This window comes from Emys orbicularis, chromosome 21 (assembly GCF_028017835.1).
Source record: "Emys orbicularis isolate rEmyOrb1 chromosome 21, rEmyOrb1.hap1, whole genome shotgun sequence".
Classification (NCBI taxonomy): Eukaryota; Metazoa; Chordata; order Testudines; family Emydidae; genus Emys; species Emys orbicularis.
The window spans coordinates 13,154,200-13,179,780 of NC_088703.1; the positions used below are offsets into that span (position 1 = coordinate 13,154,200).

The 25,581-nt window shown below is 42.7% G+C and overlaps 1 protein-coding gene across 1 annotated transcript; it reads right to left on the reverse strand.

Moving 5' to 3' along the window:
- Nucleotides 1–2,468: 2,468 nt before the first annotated feature.
- Nucleotides 2,469–23,727, reverse strand: LOC135892910 (butyrophilin subfamily 2 member A2-like). The gene is made up of 11 exons (XM_065420671.1): nt 23,655–23,727; nt 20,266–20,544; nt 17,265–17,363; nt 15,383–15,409; nt 14,231–14,257; nt 12,915–12,941; nt 10,739–10,765; nt 8,267–8,293; nt 7,216–7,236; nt 7,085–7,111; nt 2,469–2,992 (listed from the first exon to the last, which is right to left on the reverse strand). The coding sequence occupies exons 1-11, from the start codon at nt 23,725–23,727 to the stop codon at nt 2,469–2,471; spliced, it is 1,158 nt and encodes a 385-aa protein (XP_065276743.1).
- Between the last annotated feature and the right edge of the window lie 1,854 nt (nt 23,728–25,581).

The window sequence follows — 25,581 nt, forward strand, 5'->3', positions numbered from 1 at the left end:
GAGCACCTGGTTACTTGTAGACAGAACACATTTGCACTAATCAGTGAGAGATATTAAATATGGAGTCTGGCCATTTTTAAAGAGTCATTTCTCAGACTTTGAACCTATATTTCATACAAGGGCTTTATAATAGGGCTTGACAATGAATAAGGGTTGCAGAATCAGATAATATCTTGGCAGTAAATTCTATTACGGGGAGGCTGTATAGGTAAAGAAGGTTATATATTGCTGGACATCATCTTTAGTTGACCATTTAATGGCCAGTGCTGCAAGATACTGTGATTCTTCATTCTCATCAATTAGACAGCAGAATCGGACTCCCAAAGGGGGCAAATAGTCACCTGTTGTTCAGATTTTGCTTATCTTTTATTACATTCAGGATGGTCAGCAATAGGATTACATGACAGTTGGAAATATTTCAAGCAAGTATACTAAAGCCCTAGATTTATATAAAATCCCATTATAAGTGAGACATCCTGGTGGACATTGCATTTATTCCCCTAATTAACCAGCTGTCCAGAATAACCATGGGCCATTTATGAAAACAGCTGTCAGAATAAGCTATTAAGAAACGAAACACTGATTTATTTTAATTTTTTTTTATTTTATCAGTTTGCTTCTTCAAGACAAAAAATGTCAAATTTCACAACATGTAAAATAACTCATTTCTTCTCAGCAGTGGGTGAATGCATCCTCTTCAGCAGAATTTTTGGTACTTGTGTCTCTATTAAGCAGAATTTATCTCTATATAACCCTTCCAGGATGCACATGCTCCCTGATAGAGCTTCTAATACAGCAACCAACCTGGTTTAAAATCACTCCAATTAAACTGTTTCAGCTATCGTTAAATTTGGTTCCTTCTAGTATTTTTTTTTAACACAATTTGTTGGGAAAGGATTGGTATCAGATGGAAATCTTTATTTTAAGGCACAGAAAGGAAAGAGCAGTCATGAAAGCTGGGATTTTGATCGGGATCCTATGGAAATTTGACACCCAATTCAATGTGATTTGGATGCCTAAATCCCTTAAGTACCTTTGGAAACCCCTGTCTAATGCATTCCTCCCGAAATGCAAATACAGGTCTAGATGCTGAGCTCTATTTTGCTGCTAAGCAAGGAGGGGAGGTTAGGGTCTCTTCTTTCCCACCAAGTCTTGATTATGCAATGCACACATGTATAGACAGTGGAAATGCAGGGCTGCAAAATTCCAGAGGGAATGCTGGGAGAAGGGCTGACCAATCATAGAAAACCCAAAGATTTCCCAGTTTGTGGCCAAAAATATTCATCCATCAGAAGGTTTTGGCTGAAATATTCATTTTTCAGAATTTTGATAGTTTGGTCAAAAAATCAAATGTTTTCTGCTAAAACAATTACCAGAAATTATATGGGTTTTTTTTTTTCATTTTCAGTCATTTTCTGCTGAAGGGGGCAGATTGCCTCCGAGGACTCCCTCGTGCTCAGGGGTCTAGCACTCCAAACTACACTCCTACACGGGGTGCAGCCTATTCCCCTCTGAATGACAGAACACATTCTGGGTTGAAAAGGGCCAGAACCATGGCAGGGGTAGAACCACCGCTGTGAAGATAGTGCTCAGTTTTGAATGTCTGTAGTAGTGCTGAGCAAATTATGCACAGAAGGTAACATATTTGTATCTTTTTCTGTTGGTGAATTATCTGTGAGCATTTCTCTCTTTTCACAAACATATTCACTATTCAGAGTTATTTTCCAAATAATTGCAACAAAACAATTCTGGGCTGGGAGCTATTCAATGTGAGTAACTGACATTTGATATTTGAGCTGCCCTGGTTAGTATTGTTTGGATGGATAAGAATTCTGTCTTGATTGGGTCCCGGGTTAAGCAAACCATCCCTATTCTGCAAAGCTCTAGGGTTCACTAAAGTCTAAGGAACTTAAGTATAATCTTAAACTTTGCTGAAGAGGGATGGCCTTTGCTACATTGTGTCCTAGATGATCATATCATTTGGCATCAGGTTTCTGGTGTGAATATTTGCATTTACTCATTCAAAATTTGCTTTCCACCAATATTCTGTCATCTTTGCTTACACTTTATCATTTCCACGAACATTGCTGATAGTAAATTAGTTCACTAGATACCTGATGAAAGTGAACACAAAATGGACAAAAGCACAGCCCTCCTTTATTCATTTTTTTATTCAAGTCAATATTTACTGAAAAATTATTGGTCCATTTGACCAGTCGTAGTTTTTACTCAGGTCATTTCATTGGCAACTTGCCTGGGTCAGGGGCTATGAAGTATCTGTTTCGGCCTTTAGGCCATCTTCAAAAATATCAAAATTGTACCATTCCCCCTTTCTCTCTCTCTCTTTCTCTCAGATTCTATATTAACTAATTAAACCCTTCCCTTTCTTCTATAGTGGTTCAAGTTTCCTGGCTCCTCAGATGGAGTGAATTTAAAATTCCCATAACTATTAGATCTGATGTTTGATTTCAGAGAGAAGTTAAGGGGCTGGGGACACTGACAGGGCGTATTCCTAGGTATTGTTTATCATTGCCAGGATTGAAGAATGGGTACAATTTTCCTTTAAACTCTTGAGTGATGGACACAACAGGGCACATTAGCTCTACATTGTAGAATGAGATCATTCCCTCTTCCCAATCCAGAAAAATGCCAACCACTTGGAATTTTTTATCCTCAGAGGTGATTGTGTCACTTTTCCAACTACAATGATATTGATCCTCAGACAGCCGCAAACTCCAGTATTCCTTCTCAGGAGGTTTCTCCATCTTCTCAGTTTTCAGTTTCATCCTTTCATTCTGAGTCAGCACCCCTAGCTCCCACTCTGGCTTGTCCCCCACCTCCACCTCCCAGTATTGTTTCTTCTCTGAAAATCCTTCATTTGCCACCACTATCAAATCCCTGCCGGCTTCCTTCTCTGCCGTGGAAACGACCCTATTTTTATCCTTGAGTGAGAGTTTGGGATGTTTGCAGTCAGAATCCAGAGTGATGTTAACTGGAGGGAAGAATAAAAATGTTCATTTCATCAGTAACTAGAGACTTATTAACTCTTACTGAAATAAACAAACATATATCAAAGCTGGTGAAGAAAATTAAAGACACAGTAGAGAGACAAAAAAAATATTAAATATCTCAGCAAAATGCACCACAACTGCTCAGAACAAGAGCATATGTAATATATGTATTAATATACGTAATAGCAAGGGCACATACACCCCTGGCTAGTTATAGCTTGAATTAACTAACACTCCTGGCCCAAATCATCTCCTCCCATGGTAAAAGTCATGGGCATGGAGTAAAGAAATCTCTGATCTCATAAGAACAGTTATAATGGTCAGACCAGTGGTCCATCTAGCCCAGTATCATGTCTTCTGACAGTCGCCAATGCCAGATGCTTCAGAGGGAATGAACAGAACAGGGCAATTTTGAGTGATCCATCCTCTGTCATCAAGTCCCAGCATCTGGCAGGTGGAGGTTTAGGGACACCCAGAGCATAGAGTTCCATCCCTGACCATCTTGACTAATAGTCATTGATGAACCTATCTTCCATGAACTTACCTCGCTCTTTTTTGAACCTTGTTATAGTTTTGGCATTTACAACATCCTCTGGCAATGAGTTTCACGGATTGACTGTGCATTATGTATAAAGAAGTACTTCCTTTTGTTTCTTTTAAACCTGCTGCCTATTAATTTCATAGAGTGACCCCTGGTATTTGTCTTATGTGAAGGAGTAAATAACACTTCCTTATTCACTTTCTCCACAGCAGTCACAATTTTATAGACCTTTATTATAGCCCCTCTTAGTCTTCTCTTTTCCATGCTGAAAAATTCCAGTCTTTTTAATCTCTCCTCACATGGAAGTTGTTCCATAGTCCTGATCAATTTTGTTGCCCTTCTCTGTACCTTTTCTAATTCTAATATATCTTTTTTGAGATGGGGTGACCAGAACTGCACATAGCATTCAAGGTGTGGGTATAGCAGGCATTTATATAGTACCATTATGATATTTTCTGTCTTATCCCTTTCCTAATGGTTCCTAACATTCTGTTCGCTTTTTTGACTGCCACTGCACATTGAGTGGATGTATTCAGAAACCAATCCATAATGAGTCCAAGATCTCTTTCTTGAATGATAACAGCTAATTTAGACCCCATCATTTTGTATGTATAGTTGGGACTATGTTTTCCATTGTGCATTACTTTGCATTTATAAACACTGAATTTCATCTGCCATTGCCCAGTCACCCAGTTTTGTGAGATTCCTTTGTAACTGTTTGCAGGCTGCTTTGGACTTAGCTGACTTGAGTAATTTTGTACTGTCTGCAAATTTTGCCATCTCACTCTTTACCCCTTTTCCCATATCATTTATGAATATGTTGAGCAGTACTGGTCCCAGTATATACCCCAGTACATAAACAGGGGACACTACTATTTACCTTTCTCCATTCTGAAAAATTACCATTTATTCCTACCGTTTGTTTTCTGTCTTTTAAACAGTTACTGATATATGAGAGGACCTTCTCTCTTATCCCATGAATGTCTACTTTGCTTAATAGCCTTTGGTGAGGGACCTTGTCAAAAGCTTTCTGAAAGTCCAAGATATTTGTCCATTCAAAAATGCCAGCGTATCAAACTCTATATTTTCTGCAGGAATGTGGAATTCTGCAATTCTGAGGAAATTTTGTTTTTGAAAATAAAAAAAAGCCCATAAAGCACTTTCCATTTCAGCATTTTTATAATGGAATATTTTGATATTTGTCTTAAAATAATTTTCCCTTTCAAAATCTATTTCATTTTATAATGTACATTTTAACATAAAATAAAAACTTTTAAAAATCAAAATGAAAATGAAATATTTTATCAAAAGGATAGGTTTCAACTAACCCAAAACAATTAAAAAAATAAAATTCATTTCACAGAAGATTTTTAAATATGACTCTTTCTTCCATTACAGGACAAAACCAAATCTCTAAATGTCAGTATTTGCCATTAAAATGAAAATTAGGCTTCCTGCACAGTTCTAGTTATAAGATGTGAGAGAGATGGCAGTTTTCTGCATTATCCTTGAAAAATGTTATTGCATTAAGTTTAAGTATTTTTGGAATCCATTGTATTATATGCAAAGATTATGTATTATTGTGGGCTGGGATTGCATGTAACCTCTACAGGGGGGAGAGTGAGGTGAACCCTGGGAAGTGTTATGAATTTCAGAGGTCTGTACTGAAGAATGTGCCAGATAAGAATGGACTTTTGGGACAAACAGGTTCAAGTGGTTTGCCTGGGGAATCTCTAGGGGAAGGTGAATGGAAATTCCCCATCTCTGGTTATGCAAAAATCTAGGTTTTTGAAGCTACAACCAGAGTCAGGGACTCTGTTATCTGTTCCTAGAGATTCAGGATCAAAGCCCCCTACTGTATAAAGAAGATGGATGGATGAGCTAGTTCTTAATTAAGGTTGTTTTGAATTTGTAACCACAGGAAAACTCCTGTGCATTTTGAATGACTGATCACCAACCAAAGCCAGAGGCTGAAGTTGGGGTGACCTCTCGTAAGTTTATTAGCCTATTTGTAAGGTTTTTTATTGTTTTAAATGTTGTCTCTGTAATGCTTTCACCCTAAGAATAAATGTGCTTGCTTAGAAAGAGCTGTGTGGTAACTTGTGTCTGTGAGCAATTACAGCTGTTCATAGACTCTAAGGAGAAAGCAAAGCACAGATGCTGGCCTATTCAGGCAGTCTGGCTTGCTGGGAATAACACAGTGTAGGCAGGGAACTGTGCAATCTACAAAATCTCTGGTCAGGAGGGAGAGAGACATGGGTCTCTGCACAAGCATGTTGACGGCTGAGAAGCTGGGAGCCTAGAGCGCAGGGCCGGCTCCAGGCACCAGCTTACCAAGCAGGTGCTTGGGGCGGCCACTCCCGAGAAGGGCAGCATGTCCAGCTATTCGGCGGCAATTCGGCGGAGGGTCCCTCACGCCTGCTCGGAGCGAAGGACCTCCCACCGAATTGCCGCCGCAGATCGCGATCGCGGCTTTTTTTTTTTTTTTTTTTTTTTTGCCTGCTTGGGGCGGCAAAAACCCTGGAGCCGGCCCTGCTAGAGCGGGTGTCCTCAAGGAACAACGGAGAGGACATAAAAGTGCAGTGGCCTTGAACTGTGACATAAGGTACCTAGAGACAGGGGCTTGAAGTGAATGGGAGCCAAAACATGAAGGTCTCTATCCTGCTGCCATTACTCACCTGATCCATGGAGACCAATAGAGTTACCCACATGTGTAATGCCAGGAACACTGGGCCCTAAGAACTTTCTTCACAATGGCAATTCATAGTCATTCGTGATGGCAATGGAGTGTTAATGGGCCAGGGAAAGAGAGTGGGAGTGACTATAGCCCAGTAGTTAGGATCTAGGAGTCCCAAGTTAAAGTCCCCCATCTAATTGCTATTTAATTATTTATAAGATGTGGAATAGCTACCACAGGAGAGATTGAAGCCACAGCATTCCATAGCCTAGCAGGTATGGTGCCTTCCTCTAACATGGGGGACCCAAGCTTGCATCCACAATCCTCAACAAGCAAAGGATGCAACTGAACCTAGGTCTCCTACCTCCCTGCTGAGTGCCCTAAACACTAGGTTAAAGCCTACAAGAGAGGCACAAGGACCTCCCCCATCAGCCATTTTGTGACTCTAGTTCTCCTTTCCTTTGTTTTTGTCAGAATGCCTGCACATCTAAACAAAATTTTTCAGGTTGAAATGAAACATTTTGGCTTTTTCAATGAAGTTGAAATTCTTCAGCTAACACAACACAAATTCGCGAATAGTTTCAGTAGACTGGAAATTCCTTTTTTCAACTGTTAAACTATTTGTCCTAAAGTCTCATTCAACTACAGTCACCAATTCTTTTATCAACAAATATTGTCCCTTTCTTCTGCAGCTAGGCACCTAGTCAAATCCCAGTCACATTGTTCTTCAGGGCTCTTGAACAGACATTCTTTATTCCTCCTTTCAGAACTCAGGGCACCAAAAATATTTAATCAAACTATTAAACTTCTGGGAGAAAATAACCTGGGTATAATTCCAGATACAAGGCATTTTACCTGCATTGCTACGAGCCCTCCTGAAGTCTACAACAAAAAAAGAGAATTCAGAATTTCAGCTATAGCATATGGCTTATTTTACATTGAAATAATACAAACTGTGTAATATTAAACATGGTCTTTCAACTCACCCAGCTCAGCCATGGCTTTTTCTGAAATGGAAAAAGATTGATACATCATGCTTCTTCATTATTCCCTTGTTAATTCTGTTCTGTAGGAAATCTTTACTTCCTACATGGAATTACTCAAGTAAAATGGACTCATGTGAGTAAGGGTCAGGTTCTAAGGCCCCAAACCTGCAAAAATCTATATTCATGCTTAATAGACACCGTGAGTTCATTGTGTTAAATGGAACAACTCAGTGTGTGTTCAAATTTAAGCATGTGTCTAAATCTTTGCAGGATAGGGTCTAAACATTTATCTTTTTGCCATATTAGCTGCAATAGAATATCTACTATGTTATGTTCAATGGCATCCTCATACAAACTAAACTATGCAAAAAAGGTGGCTAAATCTTGAAGTCCGTGCTGCATTTAAACAATGGGAATTTGCCTGAGTGAAAATAATGTAATAAGAGAGTAGGAGTCAGATTTGTAATGATATTAAGCACCTAAAGATGCAGCTAGGTACCTAGTTGGATTTTGAAAAGAGCTTAGGTGTCTTATTCCCTTTGGTTTCAATGAGAGTGAGGCACTTAGCATGATTTTCAGAAATGTCAAGGTGCCTATCTGTGTCTTTACAGAGTAAATACTTTTTTTAAAATCTAGCCCTGGATTCCTTAGGATTTGACCGGCTGACTTGCATGCTTTAAAGTTCTCAGCTTCTTTGATGTATGAATATAGTGTTTTGTTTTGGTTGTTTTTCACTGCATTTCCTTCTTTATGGAAAAAGAGATAAAAAGAGCTATGTGGATTTTTTTTCTAAAAGTGTTGCTATAGAAATGGTTTTGGGGAAGTTCTCTGGCCTATGTGATACAGGAGGTCAGACTAGATGACCACAATGATAGATTCCAAAGCCAAAAGGTATCTATGAATACAGAGGGGGGAAACAAACCTGAAAAAAAATGACGAAGTTGTGGGCTGGCCACCACCAATGGGCCAGTAGGCTGGGATGTCTCTGTTACCAGGAGGATGCTAAACTAAAGACTAGAGCTGCTTGAAACTATTCCAATGAAACACTTACCAAATTTCTCCTGTATTTCCTGAATTGCTACAAAGAAACAAAATTAAACTGTTAACCAAAAGACAAGAGGAGTCCGCAGATGAGAGCAACTAAACAGAGATTTTTAATATAATCAAAATACGTTCTGGAGGTAGTTTCTGAGAGTGCAGAATGCATTGATCTGCAGGTAGTGACCAAAGTTTGACAGATATTTGGCTTTCACAAACACTTAGGCTATTTCTGTACTCATGGTAGTGAGTACATTCATTTCATGCCCAGCTAGAACGGGTATAAATAGATGTGTGGTCAGTGAGGCACTGTTTAGTCGAGTAAAGACACACCAGAACCTTAGGATATAGTCCTTACAGGGCTCTCCTCATGCCCAAGAAGTTCATCCCACGTCTGCACTGCTACTTTTAGCAGTGAAGTTGTAACACCGACAGACCCCGGTCATCACCGGATGGGATCGAACCTGGGACCTCTGCAGCAAAATGCATGAGCCTCTACTACATGAACTAAAAACCACATAGCTGTTAACTAAGGCTGTAGAGCAGCCTCATTAATCTCTCTCTCTAAGTGGTCTCAGTGTCACTCGATGGGACAGAACACCACACCCAGGAGGTGTGTGGATTACATACTTCGCCTAGCTGAGGAAGTGTACCCCGAGCTTCAGAGACTTCCCAGTTGATATCCCAGATGAGCCCCTACTTGTAACACAGTCAGACCCCGGTTGTCAGTAGGCAGGATCGAACCTGGGACCTCTGCAGCTAAATGCATGAGCCTCTAACGCATGAGGTAAAAACCATTCAGCTGTTAGCTAAAGCTATAAAGCAGACTCATTAATCTCTCCCTCTCTCTCTACATGGTCTTGGTGCCGCTAGATAGGACAGAACACCACACCCAGGAGGTGTGTGGGTTACCAAGTGTCCCGCTGCCAGAGCCTTTCACTGCCATGTGTAGTTACACACTGCAGTGCAGACACAGCCTGCTTTTCACTGTGGTGTGTAGCTACACGTACCCAACACACCACCGCCAGCATAGACAATGCCTTAGTTTTATGAAGGCCAGGAATTAAAACAGTGCAGTTGCAGCAATAATGTCACTCAAAACAAACAGCCACAACTGGATTTTCTGGTATTGTAGAGAAACAACATCACTGAATTACCTGTATTTAGATTAATGAAAACAATAAATCAAGAAAGAACAAAGGTAAAGTCTCCATGTGTGAAGTATAGCATGTTTCTTCTTTGTAACATGCTGAATTTTCCCCAAAATGCTCCCTATCCCTGTATATAAGACTCCTAGAAATTTCAAACCTCTAGCTGCTTCATAGATACAGTAAATTCATTGCATTTATCCCCTTTATTTACAGTTAAGTCCTGGGGCAGAGGTTCTCTGCATTTTTGTCTGCCATGAAGGTGCCTATCAACAGGGCATTTAACTCTTCCTATAGTTGGTCATTTGCTGTCTGAGATTCACCTTCTAAAGAAACATTTTCACCCTCACCATCTTCGAGCCTGAATCATCTTTCTCCCTAGTAGTGATATGGCCACCCCATTTGAAGTCAAGCCCTTTCTTTGTCTCATCCCCCTTCCTTGTCTTGTGGCAGTTGATCAATACATTTCTCTATTAGCTCCACTCTTGCCTTTTCCAGCTATGTCTCTGGTCCTAGTACATTTCTGAGAACATTTCTATTCCATTTTCTTTCTGTCCCATAATATCATACAGGTATAGGCAGAAAACCCTTGCAGACATGTGGAGCTTTATCCTTTTATCCTGTGCTGCTTTTCAGATGTTCTCTTTGTGATATCTGTGCTAAGTCAAATTTAGTTGGTAAGTGACATTTAGTAATGACCCTGCTCGAGATTGGTGCAAAGTGGTTTAGTTATTATTTGGTTCTTGAGAAGCAGAAAATAAAATCTTCAGGTTAAATTTTCATGTTTACTGTGGGTTTCAGATATAGGTGGTAAAAAAGGTTTAAAAAAAAGTATAGATTTTTTCCTAATTTTTTCAAAATATATCTAAACTAAAATGAATTTTTTTTATTGTTGAAAATCTCAATTGATCTCAACAGGATTGGTTGAAACCCCCTTCCTCCACCAAATAAATTCTTGATGAACATTTTCATCAGCATTTTTCTTCATAAAACCCACAACATTCTGAAAATTTTATCCCTCTCATATAATTATGTGTGTATAATAACCTTATTTTGTTAGTTTGTAGTGTTGCTGTAGCCGTTCTTATCACAGAATATTAGAAAGACAAGGTGGGTGAGGTAATATCTTTTACTGGACCGTCTTCTGTTGGTGAGACAAGCTTTTGAGCTTACACAGAGCTCTTGTCTCTTTCACCAACAGAAGAAGGTCCAAAAAAAGTTAGTTACCCATCTTGTATCTATTTTGTTAAAACAGCCAGCTCAAAACAATCATCCATGCCGAAGACTGAAAGAAATCTCTCGAGTTTTAAATATTAACTAGTAAGAGATGGAATTACCTTGTTGAGATTTTTGGTGTTCAGTCTCTGCGAAATAAGGAAACAGAAGAGGTAATCTTAAAATAATAGGCAGGGGTTAGATTTTCATTTGCCAGACCCCACACTAAGAAATATGACACTGTGAACATTTTGTCTGAGATTTGCTCAGGTGCCTAAGGAATCTGGACATTCAATTTCTATTAAAATTAAATCAGGCATCCAAACACCACAAGCAGCTTTGAAAGTCGCAGCTTTCAGCTTTCAGCTGTATATAGGCCTTTAAGCATGACAATCTCCCCATCTTTTTCTAACATTTGCAAACAATACACACATATGGGGTTTAGCAAGCTTTTGCAGAGAAAAATAAAATAAAATGTTCCTTTAGAAATAGTGTCCTGACAGTTCTCACAGTTTATTTGCTTGTGGTTCCTCTAGCTACACAACCATAGTCACCACAAACTCCTTTATTCCACCCAGACACACACAGCATCCTCAAAACAGCTCAGATCTAGGTCCGTTTTGACTCATTTCCCAAACCCGTCATATCTGAATTCATCTAGGTCAAAAGAAGCCAGTGGAACTGCTCAGATCCATCATCTGCTTCCCCTTTCCAGTGCTATAGAGGGAAGCTGCAGTCTCTGAAAACATGGGTTTCAGCCTTTTCTGTGTCCTCTCCCACTCTGTCCTCACTCCTATTATTAGCTAGTAGAGCTGGGTGGGAAATCCTGTGATAATTTTCAAGGTTTTAAAAACTTTCCCATTCTATTGGGTTGAAACCCTAGCCCTATTGAGATTTCACACGCACGCACACACATAGACTCACCCTGAGGTAGCCAATAGCATAGTGGTTAGGGTCCTCTGCTAGGATGCAACAAATGCAGCTTCTAGTCTATGTTCTGCCTACTTCATATCAGATGAGTGCCCTAACCACCAGTCTATTAACAGTGGGATCTCTCTGGGGTTTCGACCAGAAATTGCATCTTGGACCTGAAAAACTTCTCTCAACTAAAGCTTTGTCAAAACTGATCCAAACTTTTTACGGAAGTGTGTTTCAGTGAATCAGCATTTTCCAATGAAAACTCTTCACTGGAAAACTCCCAACCAGCTCTGTTAACAAGGGGCAATGAAAGAGTCCGAAGATGTGGAGAACTGGAACCGAAGCATTCAGTGATCTGGAGCCTGCAGGTTTGCTACAGAGGCAGCTGCTCCCATGATGAACCTCCTGTAGCTTGTCAGAGGGGATCCCAGACTTGAGGAACCCTGTCAGACTAGGATTTAGCTTCCAGGTTTAACAGTCTGGGGGAGAAGTAAGTGATGTTGGGGATGGAGAGGGGCATGGATAAGGCCTTTGGCAGTGGGGCTGGGGTACTCAGGTGGTGAGCAAGGTTGAGTACAGTAAAACCCAGCATTGTTCCAGTGCCCTGCTGCACAGCCCAGTTCCCTGGCCCCAGTGGGCAGCTTGGTTTCTAATGGGACAGCCATTTTACTGAGTCACACACATTGTCTTTTTATATAACAAATGTCAGTGGAGATTTTCAATGGGACTTTTACTTCTAAATCCTTTAGGTGGTTTTGAAAACCTCACCTATAATATGTATGGGACTTAAATGTCACAGGCAGGTTATTAGGCTTTAAATTACTATATAAATCCTACAATTTAAAGGGGAAAGGTGGCTGAGCTGGGTGAGAGCAGGATTAAACCTTTCAAATGAAATCACCAAGCATGAGAAATTGAAACCCAGCTGGAATTTTGGGGGGAAGTTATTAATGCTTGAACAAAGGATTTCATTGGGATTTTCAAAGGCACTTAAGGAGTTAGGTGCCTAATTCCCATTTAAATGCAACAGGTGGTAGAGGTGAGATGTTCAAAAATGCCTATGGTCCAATGGGAGTTAGGAGCCTAAACGCCTTTGAGGATCTGGGCCTGAGCGATTTAGGGGTGCAACTCTCAAGGGAAGTCAGTGGGGCTTGTGCTCCTAACTCCCTTGGACCATCTTTGAAAATCCAAGGCTGAGTGCCCAACTCCCTTGGGCTCCTTTGAAAAAAACTTTGAATGGAACAACTGTCTCACTCTTAACTGTAGCCTCTGTACCATGACATTATAATATTTGGACTTGGACTTGTTGACAGTTCTCCTGGCAAAGCATACACTTACCCAGAGGAGAAAATAATTAGTTGAGCTAAAATACACTCTTACCTAGATCTTTTTTGAGAAGCCTTGTTTCTGAAAGAAAACATATTTCAGAATTACAGCGGGAAACCCACATTAATATACTCTAGTTCTGAGGCTTTTATCAGATTCCTCCAAGCTTTCTATTTAGAACAATGTAAATTAAATATTATGGATCTTTTATTTCCATCTGGACAGGCAGTGGTTGAATTTAATACCATAAATCAGATTTTCAGCTGATGTAAATCTGTATAGGTCCAGTGTTGGAGTAAATCAGCACAGCTCCACAATGGAGCTTCACCAGTTTATACTATTTGAGGATCTGATCCCTTAAGGGAAGGGAGACCTTTCTAACATTCAAAACCCTTTGTTCTTTTCCTCCTTGGCAGCTCAATACTGACAACAATCCCAACTCCTGGGACTTGGACTAATGAATTTCTCTTCCAAACCATGTAACATTCAGAAATTTTTATACAGTAGTTAGATATGATAGAAAAAATGGATGCCAAAGATAGATAGATAAAAACCAGAGACAGATGTCAGAGCTGGTCTCATGCCAGCAGGTCATATTGGCAAACAATTCACAAATATTAGGGGTCTGGTTCAATTTGACCATATTTAAAACCTTTCATATTTGTGACTAAGAAAAGCTTCAGAGGTGGCCAGCACCATTAAATCAACTATATGAATTCAGCATCAAACATGTATTTTAACCAATCAAGCTTTTTAGAACACTTTACTTATCAAGTCTGCAAATACAAACAAAACAGTGTGACTTGAGTGGGCACAGCTGAAATACTGTATGCCAGACATTCAATGCTAGGTAGAGGACTTTCATAGACTGCCAATTCTTCACTGGGCATATCTGGCAACTGTTTTCACATACAATAGAGCCTCAGTTTTACAACCACCAATTTTATGAATGACTAGTTATACAAACCATTTTTCCTGATGGAGAAAAAAAATCACATAACAAATGTGATGTCAATGAGGAACAAATCGACTTTCCTTCATATCCTGATGCTTATGTGCCCTGGAAATTTCTTTCCAGTGGTGTGAAGGTCAAATAGAAAGCATTGAAGTACCCCATACTGCAACTTATGCACTGGACCTACTGTCATTTTGACATGTTCCATTTTATTAACTTTTTGATTTTATGAACTCTTCAATCCCCCATTAGTTTGTAAAACGGGGTTTTGCTTTATCAAGTATATTCACAAAAATCAGAACCGGTTGATGAGTAATTCCTTGATTTTAGCATTTGTCAAATACTATTTTTTAGCCAGATCTGATAGATGTACAGAAATATTATTGAAAGGATACATAACATATGTTATAGTTACCGTCTTCGATGGCTTTCTTGTCATTTACTGCATACAGAGAGAAATATATTACAAACCCAGAGATAATGATTAGTGCATTAACAGCTAGTTTCAAAAGGTATATAAATATTACATTAAAACAATGTTAAAAGAAAGGGTTGCAAAATCAAGCACTCAGAACTTAGGAAATTCTGGAATTAAGGCTGCTGGAACAACCTTAATTCAACCTCCTTTGTGCATATGACCTATGAGGAAAGGTTGAAAGAATGGGATGTGTTTAGAGAAGAGAAGGCTGTCAGTGGACATGAGAACAGTCTGTAAAAGGTTGTTATAAAGCGAATGGTGATCAATTGTTGTCCATATCCACTGAGGGTAGAACAGGAAAGAATTGGCTTAGTTTTCAGAAAGGGAGATTTAGTCTAGATATTAGGAATGACTTTCTAACTCTCATGATAGTTCAGCACTGGAACAGGTCACCAAGGCAGGTTGTGGGACAGGTTAGACAAACACTTGTCAGGGATGGTTTAAGTAAACTTGATCCTGTCTCAGTATGGGGGGTTGGAATAGATGACCTCTCAAGATCCCTTCCAGGCCTACATTTCTACAATTCTATGCATTATGATACGTTTTGAGGACAACATATAATTTCTGCAAAATTTTTGTTTAGTCAGAAAAAAAAGTTTGGACAGAAAAAATTTGACCAACCCTAATGTGTACAACTTCATATTAGAGAGTGTGTCCCATGGAAATCTCTCTTCCCATTCATGGTAGCACAGACTGCATCTCCCATAAACGGTCAAATAATACCCCTGTGGCAACTTCAGGATTGGAAAGTACTATTAGGGAGGTGTTTCATGTGTTTTTACCTGTCTTTTAATAGAGTTTAGCAGCTAGGAACAAGCAGGAGAGTCAGCTAGCCTGTACTCTGTGGACCATCAACAAGTGCCCTGCAACATTAGCAGAATCCAGTTTTGGAACTGATGCTAGAAGTTATTTTAAGACAAATGTTAAACTTTCAAGGCCCATCACTGCAAGGTGAGAATAATCAACAACATAAAAAACGGGTGTAAGAGGAGAATCAACCCCAGGGTTTCTACTGTGCAATTAACTAGTAGTGCTTAATATTTACACAAGACTTGGAGATGAGTAAATATTATATTTATTGGGACTTACCAGCCAGAGCAGTTGTTTCATTGTTTTCTGAAAAAGTAATTAAATAAATAAAATGATGTTTGTTTTAAAAGGAGACAATTTAACTTCATATTATGGCTCTGTGTGCTTCACAGGGGTCGTATTTGATAAACCACACAGGACTGGAAATGTGTGATTTCTCAAGTAACCATCACACAAGTCAGAGCTGATCCACACTAACAATTAAAACTAGTGCTCAAGAAAAATGGGCACTGATGAACGCAGTAGCTGTCTGGTAAGCTAGGTGAAATCAGTGTTTCCACTCAGCCCATTTCCTAGTGCACAAAGCTCTGTTCAATGTCACAAGTTATGAAGAATGGTCGGGATTTACGATATAGTAAATACGTTGTAGTTGTTTTTTCCTTTCCTATATGTTGTTAGACATCTATGTGCCATGAGACTGTCTGTAACTGTCTGTTCTCATGTATTATCATTGTCTAAATGTAATAAAAATAAAGTAAAAAACTCAGCATGGTGGTCAAGGTTGTCTACCATTTTGTGATGCTATGAGCCTGGTGGTAGGGAGGCTAATCATGCAGAACTCTTACAATTGTTACTACATGAAGGGTTAGATTCACAAAGGGACTTAGGCGCTAACTGCCACTTTAGGCACCTAAAACCCAGAATCAGGCTCCAGTGGGATTCACTAAACCCCTGCTCAGCTGTCCCCAAACCCTGTTGGCACCTAAACTCACTCGGCTCCTAAATTTTTGCAGTCAAACTTCCCTCAGCACCAGGGAAAGATAGACGTTCCTCTGCCTACCTCACATGCAGGACCCAATCTGATAAGCATGTTCAGAGCTCTCCTATTGGATCAGGCCCTCTCACCTGGCATATGGGAGACCCCTTACTCAAGCCCGGCCTTGCCCTCCCCGCCTCCACATCAGGGGGAAATGGGATTTAAACAGGGTTCTGCTACCTCTCAAGTGAGTGCCCTAACCAGTGGGCTACGGGAAATCCCGAGATGGGGCACACTCAATCTCTCCCACTGAAGCTGTTCCACTTTGGATAAATAATAATAAAAAAGTCATTGGAGTGGGGGGAACTCATCCTTGGGTCTCCCATCGCTCCAGTGAGTATGCGCTACCACCAGGCTACAGAGTCATTCTCATGTTTGCTTTATCTCTCTGGCCCAATGATTCTTTCATTTTTTAGTCTACAGTGCAAGAGCTTCAACAGGAAAGACTGAGAAAGGCTCACATCACAATATCCTATAGCTCAGTAGTTAGGGCATTTACTGGAGAGGTGGCAAATCCCTTATTCCCCATCTGGTGTCGGGGGGGACTTAAACCAGGGCTCTCCAACATCCCACATGAGTACCATAGCCACTGGGCTAAACGTTACAATGGAGCTCCTCCCTGCAGCTTATTGCTAACATAGCGAAGGCACATGACAGCTAGAAAGTGTTTGGAGCTGAGAATGATAAGCAGAGATAGGTGCCTCCCTGAAGCCTGTATTTAGGCATTTATCTCCAAGTGAAGGGCAAGGCTTAGCACACACCCCTTGGCATGGCACCACCCACCGGCTGATTTAGGTGAAGATATGTGCAGAGGGCTGGCTTGTGTGAATCCCATTCTGAGGTGCCTACCTCTCTCTATTCACTATACAGGGAGCCTGGGCACCTCACACATGCTTTGTTAATACCATTGATTATCCAAGCACCTGAAAGTTAGAGGTTATGAGCATCCCCTTGCCTGTTTCTTTGTAAATCTAGCCTGAACAGCCTCACTGAGCAATTTTGGATGGTTTGCATGGGGCACAGGCTGTACATGGGAATGAGTCACATCTTCTACCCAAGTTCTTTCATATCACAATGTTTAGACTCTTTAGTGTTTTCTGAAATAACACGAATAGGAAAACTTACTTTTCAGCTTATAAATCGCCGCGCTAACCAGGGCTATGCTAATCAGCAATATCACAATGAAGGCCGTCATCCATGGGGAGGTGGCAGGGAAGAAAACATCTGCAAAACAGTTCACAGTGTCCATTATTCTTTCATGTCATTCAGCTTTCCTTTCAAAAATGACAAAACTAAATTAAATCTTCATGAGAAGCAGTGAGATATGAGTCGACAGTGTGCCCTTGTTGCCAAGAAGGCTTGTTGCCAAGAAGGCTAATGGCATTTTGGGCTGTATAAGTAGGGGCATTGCCAGCAGATCAAGGGACGTGATCGTTTCCCTCTATTCGACATTGGTGAGGCCTCATCTGGAGTACTGTGTCCAGTTTTGGATCACGCACTACAAGAAGAATGTGGAAAAATTGGAAAGAGTCTAGCGGAGGGCAACAAAAATTATTAGGGGGCTGGAGCACATGAGTTATGAGGAGAGGCTGAGGAAACTGAGATTGTTTAGTCTGCAGAAGTGAAGAACGAGGGGGGATTTGATAGCTGCTTTCAACTACCTGAAAGGGGGATGGATCTAGACTGTTCTCAGTGGTACCAGATGACAGAACAAGGAGTAATGGTCTCAAGTTGCAGTGGGGGAGGTTTAGGTTGGATATTAGGAAAAACTTTTTCACTAGGAGGGTGGTGAAGCAGTGGAATGGGTTACCTAGGGAGGTGGTGGAATCTCCTTCCTTAGAGGTTTTTAAGGTCAGGCTTGACAAAGCCCTGGCTGGGATGATTTAGTTGGGAATTGGTCCTGCTTTGAGCAGGGGGTTGGACTAGATGACCTCCTGAGGTCCCTTCCAACCCTGATATTCTATGATTCTATGAGATCTGAACTCTCTCTAGGACATATTGAAGGCACTGTCTTATGCATGAAGGGGTGGATTTTCATCGAACGGCTATACAGTTTTCCCCATGATATTGTGAATAGTTGCTATAGGTCCCAGACCCATCCCTCCTGAGAGTAAGAAACACATACATCAATGTATTATCAGGGTAGATTCATGCATTCCAGAGAAACAGAGGGTGCCTTAATGAAGGCCTCCAATAACATCCAGAGATAAGTTATAAACACTCAAGGTGGGACCTTCAAAAGCACTCAGTATTGGCCTAACTCTGTCCCAGTTGAAGTCACTGGTAGAACTCCCATTGATGTGAGTGGGAGGAGAGTTATATCAGTACTGAGCTTGTTCTTGAAAAAAACATCTCCAAGGCCTTAACCATCAGTCATGGAAGGCAATGAAAGTCTTTCCATTGACTTCAGTGTGCATTGGATTTGGTCTTTAGGATGAGATTTTCAAATGTGTCCAAGAAATTTAGGAGCACTGCTCCCTTTGAAAGTACATGCTTTGCTCCTAACACCCGGAGGCACGTCTGAAAATCCCATGATGAGATATTATGCTGATGGTCAAGAGAGAGATTAGACTACTCTCTCTGGAACATTCCCACACCAGCATCAACATCCTGGACACAACAATCAGCTTCAACAATGGAACCCTACAGACAACTATATACAAGAAACACATGGATCACAACACCTACCTCGACAGATTCAGTAAACACCCCAAACACACCAAGAAATCTGTTATTTACAGCCAGACATTCAGATAGCACAGAATATGTTCTGAGGAGAAAGCCTGAGGTACACACCTTAACACATTTAAATCTGCCTTCACTAAACAAGGACACTCCACTAGAGAAGTACATCACCTCATGGAACAGGCCACCCAAATACCCTGAGAGAACCTGGTTCGATATGGAAAAAACCCTTTGATCACACCCACTGTCACCTACCAGCCCACACTGGAACCCATATGAGATATCTTTAAATAGTTACAACCCATACTCGATGGGAACATCATCCTGAATGAAATCTTTCCTGAATCCTCACTTTTGGCCTTGAAACAAACCTCCCAATCTCACCAAGTTCATCAACAGAAGCAAGCTCCCCACAGACCTGGACACCAACTTAAAGCGGTACCAGATCCTGCGAAAACAACAGATGAAAACTTGCAGACATATCGCCACTGCTAGATGATCAATACCCATCACAACACACCTTTCAAGATCCATGGGTCCCACACATGCCTTTGTGGTGTACCTCATCCAGTGCACTAAATGCCCCAATAACAACTATGTAGGTGAAATGAGACAATCACCATGCTCTCAAAGAACTCACTCAGAAAAATCGTAAAAGATGAGAACACCATTTCATCCATGGGCAAACACTTGTCACAAAACAATCACTCCATATCTGACGTCTCAGTCCTCATCCTCAGGGGAAACCTGCACAACACCTGCAAAAGACAAGCCTGGGAGTTTAAATTCATAACTTTGCTAAACTCTACAAATCATGGACTCAATAAAGACACTGGATTTATGGCTTATTACAACAATCTGTAACCCACTAACCCTCTTTCATCCTATGACTACAGAGGTGCAAACTACCCATGTTACCTTGAATGATCTCTTGCAACATGTGTTAACTCCATATGCTAAACAATCTGTTCCACATTGTTTTTAGCTGAGACACTCTGAGTACCTTTTGGACCTCTGTGTAAGCTCCAAATCTTTTCTTTTTTACCAACAGAAGTTGGTCCCATAAAAGTTATTACCTTGCCCACCTGGTCTCAGAGAGAGAGAGAGAGAGAGATGGCATTCTCCATCAGTCTGTTAAATAGTGAAATTGTCAAAAGACACTGCTGCTCACTGGTGGAGTTAATTTCTACCAAGCAACTCCACACATAGGACGAGTTATTGTTAGATTTATTAATAATAATACTTCAAAGAATTTCACTTTTTACCTATAGATACTTGTAAGTAGTGGTTCTGTGTAAAAAAAAAAAAAAAAAGAGGAAAAGATCAATGAAGATGATTTCTGGGGGAGTTGGGAATTGTGTTCATCTAAAAGATTTGGAATCATTTTGAGACAACCTGTGTTTTTTCCTCCTGGGAGACACTGATACAAGTTCTCATTTACCTGCAATTACAACTGTAGATTCGTTTGAGGTCTTTAGCACGTTATCAATTATGTTGCAGGAGATGGCATTGTCAGATCCTGATTTCAGAAGGATCGAACTTTTGGCACGAGCCTCATCTGTGTCGGAGGTTGGGGTGATTGGACTTCCAGTAAGATTGTGTCCTTTACTGTCTGTCCACAACAATTGCACATCAGAAAACTTCGTCTCAGAAAAACAGGTGACTCTGATCCCATTGTCCTCATAATTGTCCAGGACAATCAATGGTTCATGGCTGTTACCTATAAAGATAAGAGACACATAATTTGTTATGGGGTCTGTGCACTTCCCGTGGTTTGTCCCTCTCTGCAGCTACAGTTTGTGAAGAAGTTTTGGAATTATGTGGTCCTGACTAGGCTGCATAGTCATGATTCCAACCTAGATTCAATTGTGGGCCTTTTGATATGCACCTCTACCCCTAAGTTTGGTTAGGAAAATTGGCCTGGCCTGAAAATGGCAAACTCCACTCTGAAAGTGAAGGAGGATAGCTCTCCATAGTCTGCACAAAACTGGTCAAACTGTATTTCAAATAAAGGCCATTGAAGACTATGTGGACTTCAAATGACCATCAATGTCTTACATCTCTCTGGCTCTCTCTAGCTCCAAAATGACTTGTTACTAGAGCTGGGTAGAAAAGGGTTTTCCCATCCTGGGAAATGTTTAGGAGTCTGAACTTTTTTTCTCTGCTAGAAATGGGGAAAAATAATATTCATGGGGGGGGGGGGAATGAAAATGTTTCATTTTGATCATTTTCAAATGTTTTATTTCAATTTCATGCAATCGTTGTAGCTGTTTCAGTCCCAGGATATTAGAGAGACAAGATGGGTGAGGTAATATCTTTTATTGGATCCAATTATACTGGTGAAAGGGACAAGCTTTCAAGCTTACACAACTCTTCTTCACATCTGGGAAAGGTACTCAAGGTGAGTACTTCTGTTGATGAGAGAGACCTGAAAAAGAGCTCTGTGTGACTTGAAAGTTTGTCTCTCTCACCAACAGAAGTTATTAATAAAAAGATATTACCTCATCCACCTTGACTTTTGCTTTGATTGTGACTTTTTTGAGGGTGGAGTAAAATTTTTGTTAGTCTAATGAGGCTTTCATTTCTAAACAATAAAGTGATTTTGAATCAGAAAACTAGAATTTTTCATTTTGAATATGTCAAAATGAAACATTTTTCACAATTTCAAAACTTTTTTCTGTACATTTTTTTTGAATTGGTAAATTCATTTAAGCTGGTTCTTGAACAATTTGAGTTTTGATGAATAAGTACTTTTAAGCAATAACAACAAAGTTTCATCAAAAAATACCCAATGAGCTCTACTTATTACTACCTTTCTAACTTTCCATATATGTCAGTGTCCTTGAAAATAAAATACAGGGCTGCATTTGAAGAAAATAATGTGTAAATAAACAAAGTTAGTGACTGTTGTATCTAGATATGTGTGCATATGAGAGAGAGAGAGAGAGAGAGAGAGAGAGAGAGAGAGAGAGAGAAAGAAAGAAAGAAAGAAAGAGAGCATGTGTCTTTCTAATTGCTAGTTGAGGACTAGAGAAAATATAAAGGTGCATGCAATCTATAGCAATCCTTTTTTCAGCGTACGTGACTCCTCCTAGCCAGTTGGGCTCCATCTCATATACTTCTTTCCACTTCGTGGAAAGGAGAGGAGCAAAGGGCTCAGAGATTCAGGAGAAGTATCTCTTACACATACCCTGGACCACTAACCAGCTGGTAACCACTTGGTCTGTAGCACGTTGCCTGAGAGGCAGGGCCGGTGCAACCCATTAGGCGACCTAGGTGGTCGCCTAGGGTGCTAGCATTTGGGGGGCGGCATTTTCTTTGGTGGCGACCGCGGTGGCTGGAACTTCGGCCGCCCCGGTCGTCGTCGCCATTTCGGCGGAGGGAGCTGGGGCAGGGGGGCGTGGGGAGGGCCGCCTGCAGCAAGTAAGGGGGGGCGGCATGCAGGGGAACCGCTCCCCGCCCTAGCTCATCTCTGCTCCGCCTCCTCCCCTGAGCACGCCGCCCCGCTCTGCTTCTCTCCCTCCCAGGCTTGCGGCGCCAAACAACTGATTGGCACCGCAAGCCTGGGAGGCAGGAGAAGTGGAGCAGCGACGGCATGCTCGGGGAGGAGGCGGAGCAGAGGTGAGCTGGGGTGAGGAGCTGCGACATGGCTCCCTGGGCGGGGGGGGGAGCTTCCATGGGGGGTGCACCTCAGGACAGCGGGGGGGTGGGAAGCTACCGCAGGGCTCGGGGAGGGGGCGGAGCAGAGGTGAGCTGGGGTGGGGAGCTGCCGCACGGCTCCCCAGGGGCGGGGGGGGGGGAAGCTGCCGCGGGGGGTGCCTCAGGGCGGAGGGGGGGTGGGGAGCTGCCATGGGGGAGGCGCCTCAGGGCAGGGGGGGAGCTGCCGCAGGGCTTGGGGAGGGGACGGAGCAGAGGTGAACTGGGGTGGGGAGCTGCCGCACAGCTCCCCAGGCCGGGGGGGGGGGTGGAGCTGCCGTGGGGGGGGCGCCTCAGGGCGGAGGGGGGGGGGAGAGCTGCCGCGGGGGGGGGCCTCAGGGCGGAGGGGGGTGGGGAGCTGCCGCAGGGCTTGGGGATGGGGGAGGGCGCAAGGTGGAAGTTTCGCCTAGGGCGCGAAACATCCTTGCACCGGCCCTGCTGAGAGGGCTGTATACCTACAGTGCAAACTGCACCACATAATGTGTTACAGTTAAGGGCTCTACTCATTCTTTGAGCTTCAGAGAAAAAGGAGAGGCAGCTGGGAACTTCATGAAGTTCTTAACTTCCACAGTAGTCTAACAGAAAAAAAAGTCCATGAAATTGACAAACAAACAATTTCCTTAAATGTAAGTCAGTATTTCTATGTGTTACGTTCACAGCATACAAATAGTGAAATCAGATAAAAAAAGACATAAAATACCCTTGCTGGAAGGTTGCAAGTTTGCACTATGTCTTAGAATTCAGGATGATAATACACAAGAACCCAAAAACACAGAGAGAGAAAGCAGGCTGCTCCCTGAAACACAGAGGCCCAACAAACCCCACCTTGCTTGAGGCTGGCTTTCTGCAGACTGCCTGCTGCTAGACCCAGATCACACACTTCCCTACAGAGCCTACTGCCTGCAAGCAGGGCCAGGAAAAAAACTCTGAAACTCAAAGTGATAGCTTACAATTTTAACCGATTTTCAATACCCCCCACCATTGAACATTAAAGACCAGCTATGCCTCTAACAGTATGGAAATGAACAGTTATGGGAAGGGAGATAAAAATTCAGATAGACTCACAGTTTCTGAAATTAGTATGTGAGTGCAAACTATCACTGTGCATAACAGAAATAAATACAGTGAATTTACCTGCAGTGGAATGGACGGCCAGCGCTAGCACCAGCATCTGAATGGCTGCTGTCCAGGGAACTGAGAAACCCATTGCTATGAAACAGAAAAGCACATTCTGAAGACCCAGCTATGAATACAACAGAAAGAAGCTGGAAGTTCAATAACCAGGAACACAAACCCCACAGTGCCTGGAAATGGGATGCACAAGAGGGCTCTGAGTTCAGAGACCTCAAATGTAAAATAGTTCAGTGTACATAAAAAGGAAGATTGTCACAGGGTGACACTGACTCTATTTTTAGCATGGCAGCGCAAGCCCCATTCTGACGACCTGGGCTTGGAGACTCGCTGCCAGGGCTGTGTAGATATATGGGAAAGAGGCCAATGCCCCTGTGATTAGTTAGCTGTCCCTAGCTGGAGTTAAGGGAGAGCACCTGGACTTTATGTAGGGAAGAGTCCTGGTCAGCTGGGGAAGTGAACCTGCAGAGGGTGGATGGCTGTGTGGGCCCTGTCTGAGCTAGAGACAGGGAGCTGCGTGGTGCAGGCAGGGAGAAGTGGGGAGCTGCTGCCTAGAAATGCAGGCCCCCTGAGCTCAAGGGGAGAGACCAGAGGCCGGGGTGAGAAACAGAGACCTCAGGAAGGACAGGCTGTGCCCAGTAGGAGACTGAGGCAGAAGAGACTTTACTTTGGGTTTGACTTTGCTTTGGGTTTATTTTGTATTAAATATACCGGTCCCCAAGAAAGGGGGGTTGTTCTTGAATATAAATCTCTGTGGATGATTCCTGAGGCCCTGAGAGAAGGGGGAACTGAGGCTGGGTGCCTGTGGGGCAGCTTCCTGCCATGAGGGGGTGTTCCAAGATGGCAGCCCTATGACAAGGATCAATAAAAATATTTAAATGCCTGTCACAATGATAGTGCAATTGTGCCTAAGGCATAGTTTCATTCAGTATAACCCCCATGGCTATCCACGAGCTGTGTCCTCCACTGGCCCAGCTCCGCTGTTATGATCAGTGAGCCTGTGCAGCTGGGAGCAGAACTTCACCTATTATAGGGTTACCATATTTAACAAATAAAAAAAGAGGACCCTCCATGGGGCCCTGGCCCCGCCCATTTCCTGCCCCAACTCCGCCCCTTCTCCGCCCTAACTCCGCCCCCTCCTCCCTCCCACTCCCAGCCACGCGAAAAGGGCTGCCCGAGCGCTACCAGCTTCACGGTTTGCCGGGCAGCCCCCAGACCCTGCGCCCCCGGCCGGCGCTTCCCCAGCGCAGCTGGAGCCCGGGAGGGGAAGCGCCCAGCCGGGGGCGCAGGGTCTGGAGGCTGCCCGGCAAACCGTGAAGCCGGTAGCGCTCGGGCTTCAGGCAGCCCCCATGCCTCCGGACCCTGTGCCCCCGGCCGGGCACTTCCCCTCCCGGGCTCCGGCGGCGCAGGGTCCAGAGGCATGGGGGCTGCCCGAAGCCCGTAGCGCTCGGCTCTTAAACAGAGCCGAAGAGTCAGGGGAGGAGCAGAGCCACCGCGGCCGGAGGCTCTGCTCCTCCCCTGACTCTTCGGCTCTGTTTAAGAGCCGAGCTGCCCGAGTGCTACCGGCTTCGGGCAGCCCCCATGCCTCCGGACCCTGCGCCGCCGGAGCCTGGGAGGGGAAGTGCCCGACCGGCGGCTGGGGTCCGGAGGCAAGGGGGCTGCCTGAAGCCCATAGCGCTCGGGCAGCTCGGCTCTTAAACAGAGCCGAAGAGTCAGGGGAGGAGCAGAGCAGCCGCGGGAGGGGAAGTGCCCGGCCGGCATTTTCCCGGACATGTTCGGCTTTTTGGCAATTCCCCCCGGACGGGGGTTTGATTACCAAAAAGCCGGACATGTCCGGGAAAAACCAGACATTTGGTAACCCTAACCTATTAGCTTAAAATCACTCGATAAATTCATAACAAATTATTTAGATTGCAAGCTCATTGAGTGT